Here is an 18,447-nt window from a genome sequence, read left to right as displayed (position 1 = left end):
TACAACCTTTTCCCAATTTGTTGTTATGCATACTAAAGTTCGTACTTTAATTTCTCATTAAATACTTAATAGATATCTCTTTTTTCAAGTTACTCAATTTATATGGGAAAACAGAAACATAAGCAAGTCATTGAGATGCAATGTGATAAATACTATAGGGGAAGTTAATTTATCATGTACTCAAATATATGTATATTACTCTAATGATACCATTCTATAATAAGTGCTGCAGATTTAACTGTGAGCAAAATATAGAGGACCTGCCCTCACATAATTTACAGGTAGAAATTAATCAAGCAATCATTCAAATAGATGTAAGTGCAAAGTAGAGAAAAGAAAAAAGAGAGTAACTAATTAAATTATATGGAGGAGATAATATTTGAGCTAGAAGAAATAGCATCTGCACTGTATTTTGAAAATCTGAAAGGAATTTTTCAGGCACACAAGAGGACAAAAGAGATTCCAGATGGAAGGTGTAGTGATAGTGGGCACAAATGCTTGGAGGTGTAAGATGTTTGTGGAGCAATAAAGTAAGGAGAGCTAGTGCATGTGTTGTGTTTAGGGAAATGGAGGGTGAGCCTGGAAAGGAAAATATGTCAGTATCAGAGGGTAAAGGTCTGTCTATTTCAATTTAAGAACGGTATACAAGACAGTTTTCTCTGTATGTCCAACAGCCATCTCAAACTCAGTGGGACCCAACTTTATCCAAAATTTGCTACTTATTATATCCTTTTAGTAAAATGACACCATTTCCAAAATCCGAAATTTTCTCAAACTCCTCCTTTCACATCTTATAATCTCCAGGTTCTGCACATCTGTCCTCTATCTTTTGAATTATTCCATCCTCCTCACTCCTTTTGGTACTACTTTAGTTCAGGTTTCATCATTTGACATCAGTACAGTTACAATAATTTTCTAACTGAATTCCACCACTTTTGCTCCCTTTCAGTTTATGCACCTCTACCTTACCAGACTGATCTTTTTAAAAAAATGTTATGTTAGATCATATCCTTCCTTGATTGAAATTTTTAATTCAGAAACCCATCATTCTTATTTCCTGCAAGATAAATTAAAACTTTTCAAGACAGGTTTCCACGCTCTCTCAAACCGACTTATACAAAGTTATTTCCCACTAAAAGTTTCACAAGGTTTGGTTATCACATTTGTTTTGCAAACTTCAGTGGAGCCAAATCATACTTCTGGAGACAGAAAATTTTAAAAAGCTGGCCATTCTTAATTTTTTGAACAAACAGACTTAGTTTGAATCCTGACTGCCTCATATACTGACTGTGTCAGCCTAGGCAATTTATCTTTTCTAAGGGGGACAATAAAACTATCTATGGGATATGGTTGTTGTAAGGATTAATCAAGAAAAAAATTCATATAAGGCATTAAAGCCATGCCTAAAAAACAGTAAGTTCTCATTAAATAAGTGTTTTGATGACGATGGTGTGAATGATGAACACTGATCAATCATTCCAGCAGGTCCCTTTCTTCATTATTCTGTCAAAGCATCACGTTCAGTACAGACTATTCGCCTTTTCATGCTTTCCTTCTCTGGGAACTTTCCTTTTCTCGTCTCAAAATATGTAAATCCTACCCATATTTCAAAGTCAAAGTCCATTCTCCTTCATGAAACTTTTGCTAGATATCCCAAGCACGCTGGTCTCTTTCTTCCCCGGATTCCTGCGGTGGTCATTGCCTGGGCCTCACACTGGGCCCTTGATCATATTCTATCTTGATTGTCAACACTCTTGTGTTGGAATATCTTTCCCTTCAACTAGATTATGGGCTCTGGAGGTGGAAACCGCTATTCTGTTACCATTGTATCACCATATTGTCTAGTATAATGATAAATAAATAAACACTCGGGAAGTGCGTTCGGGAGCATTCCTTAATGTGTGGAAGCAGAGGTAATATTCAACTACCTAACAAACCAGTGCGTGAGCATCGGCCAGTCATAAAAGATGCAATCAGGCCATGGAGTTGGAGCAGTGTCTTAGAGTGCTTTGCTTTGCTAAGCATAACTCTTTAGCTGCAGGGGCAGTGGATTTGAAACATCTCGGAAGACAACTTTGTGGGCCTGATGCAGTAATTGTTTACCAACAAATAGGAAAGCATTTCAATATTTAACAGTTAGTACATCTGTAACTGGTACCTACCAGTCTAGTGTGGGAATCATCAAAATCCTTTTAATCTTGAGCTCATTGAGAAGAAATAATGGCTTATTAAACTAGCAGAATGTAACCAACTTGGAGGAATGTCCTTAAATTCTACGCATATATTATTTCTTTTCTTTCAGTCATGCAAGAATTATTTATTGAATATGTGTTATATGATGGAGACTGGGTGGTAGGAGGGTAGTAGGATGAAGAAGGTTGACTGGTTCTTTCTTTTAGGATGATTACAGTGCAGGATGAAGCCAAACAATACAAAAATTACACAAATAACTTTGTAATTTCAATTGTGATAAATGTTACAAAGAAAAATGAAGAAGCCTCTGAGGTGGATCATTAATTAAATAGTTCTCTGACCTTGAGCATCTATGTACCCCTCCTATGGCATATCCACAAATGACATCTGACATCATTTGTGGATCACTCATAAGGAATGTTGCAGGGATAATTAATGAGAATTTTTAGCAAATAAAATTTACTATATAAATGCCAAATGATTCTTTAAGTCTTAGAATGCTTTACGTTAGGGAGCTATATGGTATATTTAGCTTTTTAATGGATTGTTTTCACAGTTTAGTTTCAAAGAAAGAAAAGTCAGCCTCTCAATTAAAATGTGAATTTGAATTGGTAAACTTGAGGGATATATTGAAATAAAATTGTTTATGAAAAATTATACTTACATGTTATCTCAGTTGAAGGGTTTATTTCCAGGTTTCCAGAGTTATTCAGCATTTGTTGTAAAACAGACTCAATTCTGCTTTTCATTGATGCTCCATTGTTATTTCTAGTGAATCGAAATTTCATGACAACATCCGCTCTCACACCACTACCATCTTGCCTGTAAATCATAAAGATATTTTAAAAAACAAATAATATGAAAATTTTTCACCATCCTGTTTATATATTCTTCTTGATTAAACCCTTTTAAAGAATTCATTTGTGGAATTTAACTTTAGACAGATCTCTGTAACAGTGTTTGCATACGTAATACTATATCACGATGCTATCTCACTTATTTGATTTCAATGCACAGAACACTGTACTCACTGTAGGATAGCTGATTTTGAAGTTATAATGCCAGAGTTTTACTGTGTAACTTTGGATAAGTTATGTAAGTTTCTTAATCTTTCTATATCTAAGTTTCTTCACATGTAAAATGGGTTATGAAGATTAGATGAATCACTATATGCAAAACTTCAAAGAAGAGTCAATAGCGCACAGTAAGTGTACTATAAATATTAGCTATTCTTAGACTTCACCAATGTTATTAAAAATAATCTCCTAAACAAATTCATAAAGTGATAGGGTTGTAAATTTGTGTGAGTTAGAGACTCAACTTAATTTTTTGATACCTAGACCATTCATCTGCCTGCAAAAGCAAATTTTAACTTTTGTCATATATTAAGATTTCATCACTCATTTTAATTAATAATAAAAATTCCTCACAATAAACCTTGGTGACTTGATTAAATATTCAGATTATCCAAAACCTCAGTAATTTCTATTTTCTTCCAGGAAAGTTACCTCATAAACCAGTTCCTCCACCTGACATTGGCTGTTTTCTTTTCTGAAAAAGTACATTAAAGATATTTGGCTTTGAGGCTCTCATATTCTCTCTTGGCTTCCTCCTCTCACCTCAATGACCAGCTCTAACTTAATATTCATTCCAGATATGAATTTAATATTTATTTTTAAAAATGTTAGATAAACAACTTCTTGTGCTAGGCACTATTCTAAGCTTCAGAAATTAGCTGGGACTAAGATTCACAGTTGCCATATGGGTCTTGCAGTTTAGATGTAGAAACAGGCACTGAACAAATAATTACAACTTCCATGTCTAGCAACATGGAAGCCTAAATAATTTTAGAAAACACTTTCTGTATAAAACAAATAGAAAGGATAGATAATATATAATAAATTCCATTTCAAATGCAAGACTGGGCTCATAGAAAAGTAAGGAAAATCCTGGAAGACCAAAAACAAAGAAGAATGTGAATAGTATGTGGTAAGACTAGAATATTCCACAGGCTTATGTTTAGCATTTACATAGAGACTGGAGATGGGACCTTGGGCTAGTGCAAAATAGGAAGTTGAACTTGAGGTTTTAGAAAAAGGCCAGGAGTCTCAAAGAACTAAACACCCCATAACAGCATGAACTAGAATGAAAAAAATGCTCGTCATGTCATAAAAAAATAAATTTATCTGTTTCCGAGATCCAGCTTTAAATTAAGAAAAAAGAAAAAGAAGTATCACCTGAAAATTCATAAGCATGGGCCTGGCTGCATGATGTCTGAATCTTTATTAATACTACCTGAATACTCCCAGAACCTTTTTTAAAAAAATTTTATTATTATTATACTTTAAGTTTTAGGGTACATGTGCACAACATGCAGGTTTGTTACATATGTATACATGTGCCATGTTGGTGTGCTGCACCCATTAACTCGTCATTTAGCATTAGGTGTATCTCCTAATGCTATCCCTCCCCCATCCCCCGACAACAAATTAACAACAACAAAGTCCATGTGCTGCTGATTCCTCTAGAATGTCTGACAGATGTAACTGCTCTGGAGGTAGATACGTTAAATCTAGGTTGTACAGGGTCCCAAGTGAGATTAAATTTAAGCATACAATTTCAGTGGTAAACAATACATCATGAGGTGTGTATTAGTTTTTTCTCACGGAGCTACAAAGAACTGCCCGAGACTGGGTAATTTACAAAGAAAAGAGGTCCGCATGGCTGGGGAGGCCTCAGGAAATTTACAATCATGGCAGAAGGGGAAGCAAACACATCTTTCTTACATGGTGGCAGGAAAGAGAAGAACAGAGCAAAGGGGGGAAAAGTCCCTATAATCTAATCACCTCCCACAAGGTCCCTCCCACAACATGTGGGTATTATGGGAACCAGAGTTCAAGATGAGATTTTGGTGGGGGCACAGCCAAACCATACCAAGGTGGAATCAAAGTAACAAAAAGATTATCCTCAAAAACTTCACATAATGGAATCAACAGACAAGTGACTGTATTTGAAATGACAAATGACGTAAAAGAGGGAATCATAAAAATGAGATTAAGTAGAAAACATTATTTTTAAAAGATCACCTAGTATCTGATAGCACAACAGAGTGACTATGGTCAATAATAATTTAATTGTACATTTAAAAATAACTAAAAGAATATAATTGGATTGTTTGTAACACAAAGGATAAATGCTTGAGGGGATGGATACCCCATTTTACACAATGTGATTATTATGCATTGTTTGCTTGTATCAAAAAGTCTCATGTACCCCACAAATACATACAACTACTAGGTACCCACAAAAATTAAAATAAGAAATGTGTTTAAAAGACCAGGCAGATTCTCAAAAGAAACAAATAGAACTTGCAGATAGGAAAACATACTCATTGAAATTGAAAACGCAGTAAATGGGTTACACAGAATACAAGTCAAAGCTGAAGAGATATAAGTTATCTAAAAGAGATGAAGAAATTACACAGACTCTACATACGTAGATAAAAGATAAAATAGAGGTTGAGAGACATGATAAAGTTCCATGTAAAGCAATGCTAAAAAAGAGCCCAGAAAAAAATAAAGAAGCAGTCATACTGGAAGAGATCATGAGAATTATCCATGTGATGGTACCAAGTACATGGCTGCATATATTCATGTCTGGAGGCAAAAGAGGACTGGCCTAGAGATACAACTTTGAGAGCACTCAGCATATGGGTGGCAGTGAAGGCCAATGAGAGGAGAGAGTGTGACCTGAGATGAGAGGCCTAGAGCACAGCCTGATGTTCAGCAACATTTAAGGAATATACAAAGAAGTAAGACCTAGTAAAGGAAACTAAGAAGGAATAGCTAGGGAGGTAAGGGGAAAATCAGGGTATACAAGGCCATGCAAACCAAGGGATAGTCCTATTTCAAGGAGTGACAGGCCAACAGGACCAAATACTGTTGAGAGGTCCAAGAATAGGACTGATGTGGTTTCTTTGGATTTTGTTATCTGGATGTCATTGTTGAATCAGCAAGAGCAGTTGATATTTTGTGGTGGTATTGAAGCCAGGTTGCAGAGGATTGAGTGATAAGTGGGAAGTGAACAAAAGGAGAGAAAAGGCAGAAGGCTCATGTAGTCCTACAGGTTTTCAGGGCTTACTCACTTTTGAACATTAGTGGCTGATACAGATACTGACAAGAAAGTACTAAGTGAATGTGCACTGAATTGACCGAAAGGTGTTTTGGAAAATACCCTTCTCATGGACTCTTCTTATCCCTTTAACTCCTCATCAAAACTTACCTGACCAGACATCTGTGCTCCAGATACTTACTAGGTGACTCTCCAGAGAACAAGAATTAATTTTCTTGTGATGCTAGTATTTGAGAAAGAATTAGTATAATTCCTCTTCTACCAAAGAACTATTGCATATTATTTAAAGACTAGAGCAATGTGGTCATTTGAGACATTTGCGGGAGAGTCAGTAAAGGTGACTATTTCAGTTGGAAAGGCCGGTTTTATCACATCATATTTAACTAAGGCAGGAATGGCAAATAACTAGCATGCATGCTGCTACTACTCCTATTATTAATTCATGATAGACACGCCTTGGATTTGGCCATAATACCCTTTTATTATAGCACATCAGGCAGATAAAACCAAAAAGCCACTTTTGATCTTGGTCATAGTGTCTTGATCTTGGATGGATACACCCAAACCACAGCATTGTGCAACTCCAGGAGGGAGTGTTTACATAGGCTGCACTGTGAATGATATCCACTGGAGTTTTACAATAGGATGGCCTTGTTACTGTACCTTCACCCCAACTCTCTCTCCACCCCTTCTTCCTCTTCCCAATAAGAATAGATGTAATATGGTTATTTACATTAGTAGCTAAATAGATCATATGTTTGGCTTTTTTGGCATTGGTTTTTAAGCTGACTAAAATACTATTTTCATAATATTACAACAACTTATCTGAACATGTCATTTACTATTCATTCTGTGACAAAAAGTCAAGTATGCCACATTGTATCTATACTTAAATATTTTTTCTACAGTTCCACTCACCTCAGTTTGACAACATGAGCTCTGATGAACTGATTTCTTAAATTTGATTCTTTGAATGTTTTAGTAATCTGTAGAAAGAAAGAGAGGGGGAAACTCTCTGTAAATACAGTTCTTCTTCTCCTTCCTCTCAACCTTGCAACATGAGACATGTTAATGAGGAGTAGAAAACTGAATTTTCACTTTAGTTCAACCTAATTCCATTGCAAAACACATGGGATTGATTTGGGCAGGTTCTATAACCTTTTGATACAGTACCTATTCCTTTATCTGTTATACAGAGATGATGCTGGACAGGCTGGTTTTTTGCTAGAAGTCATTCTAAACACATCAGATGTTTTACTCAATGAGAGGTTATGTTATATGGCTTGGTGGCTTTTACTAAGGGCTTGGGGCAGGAATCATGCCAGCATGAGGGAAGTCCACTGACACAACTCAAAATGTGTGATCCCAACAATTGCTTTTAATGGATGAAACCTGATTAAACCAGACTAAAATGAGTAGCAATGGAAAAGTTGAAGAGAAGGGGAGAAGGAAGCAAAGGGCAGTCTTTTTTTTTTTTGGTCATTTCTAATTCATACCTAAGCATCAGAGACTATTTTTTTTAGCATTAGTTGGTAATTTCTTTTTTATTTTTTAGAAATTGAGTCTCACTATGTTGTCCAGGCTGGTCTCTGTTGTGCTTAAGAATCCTGCAGCCTCACAGGAAAGGTAGTGGGGAAGAGGGGAAAAGAGGTGATGGTTAATGGGTAGAAAAATATAGTTAGATGAAATGAATAAGATCTCGTATTTAATAGCACAACAGGGTGCCTATTCCAAGAATGGAGGTGGAATGTTCCTAACACAAAGAAAGATAAATGCTTGAGGTGTTGGAAATCCCAATTACCCTGATGTGATTATTAAACATTATGTGTCTGTATCAGAACATGACTTGTACTCCATGGGTATGTACACCTATTATGTACCCATAATAATTAAAAATAAAATAACATAAAAAAGGATACTCCAACCTCAGTCTCCTGAGTATCTGGGACTATAAGTGTGTACCACTGTGCCTGGCTCAGTTAATAATTTATGGCCGGGCGCAGTGGCTCACACCTGTAATCCCAGCACTTTGGGAGGCTGAGGCAGGTGGACCTTGAGGTCAGGAGATCGAGACCATCCTGCCTAACACGGTGAAACTCCGTCTCTACTAAAAATACAAAAAATTAGCTAGGCGTGGTGGCAAGCGCCTGCTGTCCCAGCTATTTGGGACAATCACTTGAACCGGGGAGGTGGAGGTTGCAGTGAGCCGAGATCATGCCACTGTACTCCAGCCTGGGCTACAGAACGACACTCTGTCTCAATAATAAAAATAACACTAATTATTAATTTCTTGACTGAATCATAACTATCTCCTTGAATCACTACTTAGTCCCAGCAAGGATGTTTCTCCTGAGGCATAACATTCAGATTCATAGTCAACTGGAAGTGCTGTGGCTGATACAGTTCTCCTGAGATGCAGGGTCAGATGTATTGTGGTTTCATTGAGAAGAATGGATTATGCTGGCTTATACTGTGAGGTGGCACCTAGGTGGATGTGGATATGAAAAGGTGAAGACAAGAAAATTAAGTAGCATGCTGGATATTACATTAAGCCAGGATTTGGAGCAGATTCTTCTCAAAAATGGTAAAATTTATGCAATCTCGATTATACCACAATATATCTTACTTTTTCAATATTCACTCCTATAGGATGATTGATGTCAGACCAACATGATTCTTAACCAAATGATAATTTTCTGTTTTTTTTCCAGAGAACCTTTGAACAATTTTAAGAACAATGAGACTGTTGGTTTTATCAAAGTACTTTATGTTTCTTTTTTAAAAATTCAAGAAATACTAGTAAGTATTAAGAAGAAAGCAAAAAGTCAGGCCAGGCACGGTGGCTCACACCTGTAATCCCAGCACTTTGGGAGGCTGAGGCAAGTGGATCACTTGAGGTCAGGAGTTCGAGGCCAGTCTGGCCAACATGGTGAAACCCTGTCTCTCCTAAAAATACAAAAAAAAAATTAGCCAGGTGTGGTGGCAGGCACCTGTAATCCCAACTACTCAAGAGGCTGGGGCAGGAGAATCACTTGAACCTGCAGGGTAGAGGTCGCAGTGAGTCAAGGTCGCGCCAGTACACTCCAGCCTGGACAACAGAGCAAGACTCTGTTTAAAAAAAAGGAAAAAAAAAAGAAGGCAAAAAGTCATTCTAAATTCTATGATCTAGAATTAACCATTGCTGTAATTCGATAAAGTAACTTCTAGTAATCTACTTAGAAGCATGAGCTTTAATATGTTTATTAATATGGAATGTTACAGGAGATATTTTAATAAAAATATTTAACTTTAATTTTACTTGACTTTAATCGAAGTAGAAAAAAACTGTCACAAAGCCGAAGGAATTATTAAAATTTGATAAGTGGTTCTTGTAATTATATTTTAATTCATGATTTGGCATTACACTGGCATTGGCTAGACTGGACTAAAATGTTAAGTATCCACCTTAACATTTCTGTTATGTGGACAACATTAAGAGGCAATTTAGTAAGGACTAAGATAATAAGCAACATAAAGAAAGCAAGTTGATTAATTGGTTGATATGCAAATACAAGAATAAAAGAAGAGGCCTATGAATAAGATTTCATATTTCACAGAGTGGGTGAAAATGTTACTACCGACTCTCATTAGAACTTAACAAATGCTTGGTAAGAAAATCAGTAAGGAGATGCCTGAAGAGTATTCTAATGAGATAGTGATAAGGACAGTAGATGGAAAATACAGAGACAGGTTAGTTTAGCTTGTGTCACAAAGTTTAATGAACTGTATAAACTTTCTTCCTCTCAGTTTCTCCATCTGTAAAAGGAAAGTAGTTAACGTGTACTAAAATGATTCATCTGTATGCAGTTGACTACTGCAAATCATAGAGACGATGTATCTACTTTTCATAAATTTTACATTCAATCTTTTAGCCTTTTCCCTCCCTCTACAATTATTAACCTGTTCAAATGAGTTTACTTTTATGCACATTTTATTTTGTAACCTGTACTGCTGACACTTTCATTACATTGGACAAAAACTGAGTAAACATTGAAAAAATGAGAACTATTTAATATTTCCCTTCTGATTGAGGTGACAATATTATTTTTTAAATCTAGAATAGTCTAGAATCCTTAATATCCATAATATTCATAATCAGTAGACTGAAGCAAGTTATGGCGTGTGTAAGAAAATTCTAACAAAGTGAACATCACTAAATCTGTTAGTAGAACAGATCACATAAAGGTTGAAACACTGCACACAGGATATCTATAATTGTCACATATTTTTCATGGCTGCAATAGAAAGGTCTTATTAGTTGCCTGTGAATATATCAGATTAATCACCTTCTTTAGTGCATTATTACTTGATAGTTATAGCTTTGTTCATATTATTAGAATAGAAGTAATAGAAGTAATGCTTTTGTCATTTTAATCACTCTTCTGTTACAACTTTCTCTTTCGTTTAACCAGAAGATCTGGAAAGCTCAGTTGTCAAGGAGGAGATAAAATATGTGGCAATATGATCTATCTATTACTATAATGGTCTCCAGACATTTCTGATTATGTGCTCCTATGGGTGAAACATTTTATGCATGAGTAGCCAAAACATGTATATTTACTTATAAATTATATACATGTAATAATACTACATTACTAACAATATCCATTATAATATATTTATGAAATTAGAAATTAAAAAGGCTGAGTTATAAAATAAACACAGGTTTTTTTTTGTAATGATATTTTTAGTATTATAATATAAGTGGATAGAATTTATAATTTTTGAACATTGTCATAAAATGGTTCAAAGGTCTGATTCTAAGTTTAATTTCAATACTTGGCTTTAAGCATTGAAAAAGTTTCCACATAATTACCTGGCCCCATGTGCATGAAGTTTACCATTGGCAGAATTCATTAAATCATGACACTAAGTTGTCAGTCTCACTCATCATGCAAATTTTTGTTAAAATTCAGCAAGTGAATTTCCATTTTCCATGATGTCAATTGGTTATTCTTGCAAACCAATTGAAAGGTGTTGTGTTTTATATATTTTTAAAGAAATGTGTACAAAATCTATTAAACATTATAGTTAATCTTTTCTCCCAAATTTTTATGTGTGCATGTCAGAGAACTTTTACAGATAACATACTTTATATGATTTTCAGTAAAACAAAACAAAAGGAAACTCAATCACCTAATGATGGACACATTGCTAAACATGTTTTCATAGTCTTCTCTCTATAGCATGAATTTTATCTAAAAAGTGATTTTTTTTTTTTTTTTGAGACAGAGTCTCACTCTGTTGCCCAGGCTGGAGTGCAATGGGTGATCTTGGCTCACTGCAACCTCTGCCTCCCAGGTTCAAGTGATTCTCCTGCCTCTGCCTCTTGAGTAGCTGGGACTACAAGCATCCGCCATCATCCCTGGCTAATTTTTGTATTTTTGTAGAGATGGGGTTTCGCCATGTTGGGCAGGCTGGTCTTGAACTCCTGACCTCAGATGATCCGCCCACCTCGGCCTCCCAAAGTGCTGGGATTACAGGCCTGAGCCACTGCATCCGGCCTTAAAAAGTGATTTTCTGATACATACACCTTGAAGGAAAAGGTTGTGTGTGTGTATGTGTCTAGTATGTATTAAATATCTTCTAAGAAGTGTACCACTGACTGGCATTGCTTTACCTGTTAATATGGCTTTAATAGATAAGGAAATATGTCAGTTCTGTCATTATCTTACTGTTCATTACTGTGATTACATATTAGGGTTATTACAAAGTGCAAGTTTTAAAATTTGTTTTTGTTTTGCAGGATTCCTCTCAGTTCCCTTGTTGCTTTTGGGAGGCTTAGTTTTCTTTTAGAACTAGATAATATAATCTTTCAATCTAGTTGTAAACTGCTCATCACTGAAATCTGCTGAGAGCAGGTAAAGGTGTGCTGAAGCCTGGTCAGTCCCACTGTGTTACTGTCTACCCTTCCCTCAGATCTCAGAATGTCTTCACACATTTCATGTTCCCCTAAGGCATAAGACCAAACAAGGATGCTAGTGTCAATCCTGTTTAATGATTTAACTATTTGTTAGAAAGTAACAAAGCTAAGTTTCTTTTTTTGTTTTCTGTGTCTTAAGAAAAGTAATTTAGAGAAAAAATACATGTAAAATGACCTTTGAGTATTTTATTTCAGCACTCCAATGAATTGTTGGTCCTCCCTGGGATGCATATCCTCATTTTGGAGATGACTGTGAACTCCACCGTGACTGTAATCATGTCTTTATTTTGTGTTTCTTAGACACTTGCATCATTTATTCACTCAGTCAACAAATATTTGAACACCAAGTATGTGCCAAATTCTCTTCTAGGCTTTCAGTAACAATCAATTCTTGTTAAATGGATGTGCCTGAAAGGAATTTTACCCGAAACCCCTGATGGTATAAGTTATGTGATAAGATTAATTTTAAATTAATATTGCTTTCTTTCTCCTCCCATGTTCTAGTTTGTTTATGGAAATGCCATTCAATATATTTTGGGAAAAAAGTATTTGTTGTTTGCAGACATTTGTTGCAATGTCACTCCTGATGGCAAAGGAGAGATTTAATGACTCAGTTTATCCCAGGTATTAATCCTGATTGAAGTCTTTTGTTTTATTTGGAGAAAACCATGTAAGTAGAATGCATTCATAGTTTTGATACATGTACTTTGCAAACAGGTACTTTCGTTATTTCTAAATGACCTCATTCATTTACTTATTCAACAATTGTTTTTGAGCATCTCTTGTGTGCCACCACCTCCCGCCCCCGTTCTGTCAGGTATTGGAATACAATGATGGATAGAAAACAGTAATCTGGCCATCATGAAGCTTATGTCTAATGGATGGAAATAGACCTAATCAAATAATCATTCATAATTAAGTAAAATTATAACTGTGAAAAGTGCAGCAATACAGTAGAGGGACCTGAGCCAATTAATGATATTAGAGACATTTCTTAGAGGAAATGCTTATTGAGCTGAGATTTTCAGGAAGAATCAGACTTAGCTGATTGAAGTGGAAGGAAAAAGGCTCCTCAGCCGAATGAATGGCACATGCACAGTCCTGAGGTGGGAGGAAACACGTTGTACTTAAGGAATGAAAGAAAGCCAGTGCAACTGTACCATGGAGAGCAAGTAGGCTAGGGTGACAGGAAATTCCTGATCATGCCGGTCTTCGAACTTGAAGCATTTGGTTTTATCATAAACAATGGGAAACCATGGAAGTGTTTTAAGCAAGAGGATAATATAGTGGGATTTGAAATTTGAGAACAATCTGTCTTGCTACATATAGATAATCAGTTTTGGAGAAAAAATAATGCAAATGAACAGATTAGGTTTGTTGCTATTTTGGTACCCTAGGGTAGAGGCAATGGCTTGGATAGTCATGCAGCAATGGATATGGAGAGAGGTGAATGGATTTGAAGGAAATACAGGGGATTAAGAATACAGTGGCTGCTGATGGATAGGATATTTGGAATGATAGTAGAATTTTAAGGATGAATTCTAGGTTTTTGATTTGGATAACTGAATAAATGGTATTGCTATTAATAGGGATAGGTATTGTTGGTGGAAAGCTAGGATGGTGTGGGGACATCATGAGTTTGATTTTGAGAGATAATATATCTGAGTTGTTTTGAAACAGCCATGTAAGGATATCAAGCTGGTAACTAGAGTGCAAAAGAATGTCTAGGCTGGAAATATAGTGAATCATTGGCGTATAAATACAGGTTGAAGTAATGGGCATGTATGTATGGGATCATCTCGACAGAATGATAGTGTCAGAGGAGAGGTGGACATAAGTAAAGCTTTGAGGTGTTTCAACATTTAATGGCAGTGTAGAGGAGGGGGAGCCTGTAAAGAACACAGAGAAGTAATGACCAGTGAGGCAGGCTGGGAAAATGAGGTGAATGAGTGCCATGAGTATATCACATTAAAATAACAAAATCATAGATTTTTTGTGTAAGAATGTACTATACAAATTATCTAGTCCAACTATTTTATTTTACTCATGAATAAACTGAGGACCAGAAATGACAAGTGAATTGCTAAATAAAATAAAAAATTCTGAGACTATTTCACTGCTCATTCAGTGTTAACACTTTGTCTATGGGATAGAGATAACAATAATACTCATATTATCATGAGAAATGGTATGATCCTTAGATTTTGAGTCAAGAGACCCTGGTTTGAATTCTCATTATACCACTTTCCAGCTCAATGGCCTTTGATGCGTTTCTTAATCTCACAATCTTTACTTACCAGTCTATACAAATGATTTATAATTTTTATGGCATTGTATTAGAGTACTATTCATGTATCATTTTAAATGTTCAAAGTGTTTTTACAAAGGGATACATATGTAAGATTAACTAGGGAACTCATACATCAGAAGAATTTCATGGAAATCTTGAAATACTAAATATATTGTCAAGCCACAGTACTCTAAATATCCTGCTGCTGCAAGCAAAGATTACTTACAGAAAGAGATTAGAGTACAGAAAAAAAGACAAAGAAGGATTTAGTGTATGATAAAGGTGACATGACAAATACATCAACTGCACTATTTAACACACTTAGTGTTTAATAGTGTGTTAAATAGGTGTTTCAACTAGAAAGCATCATCTACAAACCAGAAGGTGGCCCCTCAGACACCAGATCTGCTGGTGCATTAATCTTTGACTTCTCCTGTGAGAAATAAATTTTTGTCGTGCATATGCCACCCAGTCTATGGTATTTTGTTGCAGCAGCTCAAACAGATGAAAACAGCAACTGACAATAAACTTTGTGTGGGAAAAAAAGGGTCCCGAGTTAGGAAGAGATAAAACTGCTGGGGGTGGGTGGGGGGAAGGAAGTCCCAGGGATGTTAAGGCTCCTGCAGAGGGAGGAAACACCCTGTCAAAAGCTGACACCCCAGGGAAGCGCAGCAGCAAGGGCTCGGTGCCAGCTCTGGTGGGGTGACAGCCCCAAAAGAGAAGGAGGGTTTCTGTAGTAAAGGAGTGCACTTGGACAGGCAGAGCCCCAGGTCTGCATGGTCGGGATATGCCTCCAACGGGAGCTGTGCAGTGTCAGTGTGTGTGTGCACTTGCGTGTGTGCCTTCATTTGTCTTTAAATCCCAATCAATCTTATATTTAAATTCCTTTCTCCACAATGCCTGACATTTTTAGCATTCAGCCTTAAATAGCCCAAATCCCAAAGTTTCACCATTTTCTAGTACTTTACAACTTATAGATGACTGCACACACACTCATTTCATTATTTACAGCTCAGTAGATCTCACTGGACCCATGTGGCAGGTGAGGAAAAAGCCTGTGAGCCTTCGAGTGACTTACCTGGAAGTGGAGGAAATCAAACCAGGCCTTTGACTACCTGCCCAGGGCTATTTCTGCTGCCCCAGAGCAAACCTTTGTACACAGACTGAGAACTTTGGAAATGTACCGAAGCGGGAGCTGGTGCTGTCCTGACATTGACTCACTTCCCTACTACTGTATGTGTCTGGGAGGATGCACTGGTTTTAATGGAGATCTATCTATTGCAGCCATTCCGTTCCCTCTGCACATTCACTTAGATGGTGGGTCCAGAGTCACGGATTCAAGAGAAGTGGCATCAATAAATCTGCATTACTTAAACGAACAAGTGGTTCAGAAAATATACTCCCAAACAACTGGGGATCCAGATCTCTAGGCATAATAAATTTCACTCATCTCCCAATTTCGGACTGCACTCCTGTGTAAAGGCAAGCAATGGCTGAGAGACAGCTCTGCAGACAGATGCTAGAACAAAAAATATCAAAAGATTTTAACTCCCTGGAGCCACTGGTGCTTTGCTGTCCTCCACTGAGGGAGGCGCACCTCCTAGCCTCACCCGGACTATAAATCTGAAGCAGTGTGTCTGGGGAGCATGGCTGAGGAGCAGTTCGTTAGGGATTGTTCATCTTGTATCTTTATTGCTGGCTCCAGCTTAGGTCTTCCTCTGAGGTGGTCTGGGCATCCATTCCTTTCCCCACTGAATCACTCTGCTGAGATGTCCACAGTGAACTTTTGTCTCCCTGAACAACATACTTTCATTCGGTTTCCTTTTCTAGCCAATGGCACCATTATCTACCGAAGTTAGACATTTCTGTGTTAGTGTTAACCTGTCACTTCTCATCCTGTCTTCTAATCCATTGCCAAGTTCTGTGGATCCTACCTTAAGCCCATCCTTTCCTCTCTATTCCCTGGCAGCACTTCTGGCACCTGGTGTATCTCTGGTTTGGCCCTTGTAGGGGCTGCTCTGCTGCACTCCCACCCACCTTGGGACTGAGGTTACACCATCAAGGAGGTGGGGCAACTCACACCTAATGGTGAAGGATGGATGCTAAGGGCCCACCTCTACCCCCCGGCTCTGACTCCCTTCAGTCTTCTGTGCCAACAGCACTGTAGTTTGACTATGCCTCTGCCCAATGCTGCTTCCTTCTCTTCCTGAAGATGTTGGTTGAGAGCACCCCAGAGACACTCCCTGCATGCAAGTCTCAGAGGCTGCTTCCCTGGGAAACTAAACTGTGATACTTGGTGCCTGGATAGCCCTAGGAAGCAAACTCTAAAACGTAGTTAGAGTTGGAAACTCTCCTGCCGGTTTCCATAGAGGACCCTGTCATTGGTGGGAGATGAGCGCTGAAAGCTTTGAGTGGGGCTCTGAGAAGCAAAGGGACCAGGCTGCACTGGCAGCCTTGTTAAAACACAGATTTCTAGGCCCCAATGTCAGAATTTTTTATTTAGTATGTCTTGGTGAGCCCAAGAATTTGCATTTCTAACAAGTTTCTAGGTTATGCTAGAGACCATACTTCGAAAACCACTGAGCTAATCTTCAGTGAGAACCATCACAGCTGGAGGACTGAATCATAAGCTTATTTAATACATTTTTTTCTCTAGAAGCAAGCATCATTGAAACCAAGTTATGAGAAGACTGCAGGATGAGCATAGAATAAAGCAAGCGAAGTTAGATATATCATTTAAATGTTTAATGAGATCAGAATGAACAGTTGAATCAGAATGATTTGGGAAGAGACTCTTGGACAGGAACCAGATGTAGGGTTAACACTGGGGGAAATAAGTTCATTATGTCAGAAGTGGGAGACTCCTATTCCTTCAATAAACATTTATTAAGCATCAACCCGACCAAATGTTGTGGATATACAAAAATGGAATGGATATGGAGCTGTCTTCATGGAACTTAGTCTAACATGGCAAATTAAACAAGTCTACAAATATTTATAATATAAAATACATACAGGTATGTGGCATGAGATCAACACAGATACGATTTTGTGGTGAGGTGATGGGGAAGGAGGATTAATTATATCCAATCATGGAGAGCAGAGGTAGTTTCTTATAAAAGATGGCTTTTCAGGTTGGCTATAAGAATAAGTGGGGCACACGATGGCTGAAATATGAGCCAAAGCACAGACATGAGAAGGTGCTTAGCTAACAAGGTTGAATTTTATTTTGTAGGCAAAAAGTCTTGAGCTGGAGGTAACATGAAGGAAACAGGCTGTGAGAGATTTGTGTTCAGAAGTGTGTAAATTAGATTAGAAGGAAAAGAGCCTGCACACAGTGAGAACAGTTAGAAGCTCATTGCAGTGGTTCAGAAAAGCACCAAGGGATTAAAAGCCTGGATTAAGGAATATTCCAGAAAATGTAGAAATGCTGATAAAATTTTATCTTGAGCTCACCAAAGCAACCCTGCCAGGTGACTCAGTTACATGCTAAAATTGTAGAACCATTGAATTACTTTATATTCTTAGGACTTTTTTTTGAAAAGGTAAGGGTAAGTGAGTGACACTGAGACTGGTCAAAGCTAAAGGGCAGCCCCTGGTTTGTGGTGACACATGAATGTTAAGTGTTCACTCGTGAGGTTTCCTGGCAGGCACCCAGAGGCTCTCTTCAAGTTAGAGCTCAAACTTGCTTTGCATATTTCTGTTCAAACTTCTATGTCTATCATTGAACCAAAGTGTAATGTTGTCCAAACTATGTTACTGCTGATATGGTAAACCTGTTTTTTAACACCTCCTGCTTTGCGTCTTTAGTTGGATAAGGAAGAGGGAAGAAGGTAAAATGAAAAGAATTTAAAAAGACAATGTCAATGCT

At 37.2% G+C, this 18,447-nt stretch overlaps 1 protein-coding gene across 1 annotated transcript in view; it reads right to left on the bottom strand.

Moving 5' to 3' along the window:
• TMPRSS11D (transmembrane serine protease 11D) overlaps positions 1-18,447 on the bottom strand; it is a 50,589-nt gene that overhangs the window by 14,459 nt on the left and 17,683 nt on the right. The window contains exons 4-5 of the mRNA XM_024356449.2: positions 7,243-7,310; positions 2,858-3,015 (exon numbers count right to left, since the gene is read on the bottom strand). Of these exons, the coding sequence (XP_024212217.2) occupies positions 2,858-3,015; positions 7,243-7,310 (226 nt within the window). The remainder of the gene's footprint in view (positions 1-2,857; positions 3,016-7,242; positions 7,311-18,447) is intronic.

This window comes from Pan troglodytes, chromosome 3 (genome assembly GCF_028858775.2).
Source record: "Pan troglodytes isolate AG18354 chromosome 3, NHGRI_mPanTro3-v2.0_pri, whole genome shotgun sequence".
In the NCBI taxonomy this organism is placed as follows: Eukaryota; Metazoa; Chordata; class Mammalia; order Primates; family Hominidae; genus Pan; species Pan troglodytes.
This window is presented reverse-complemented; position numbering and strand designations above follow the sequence as displayed.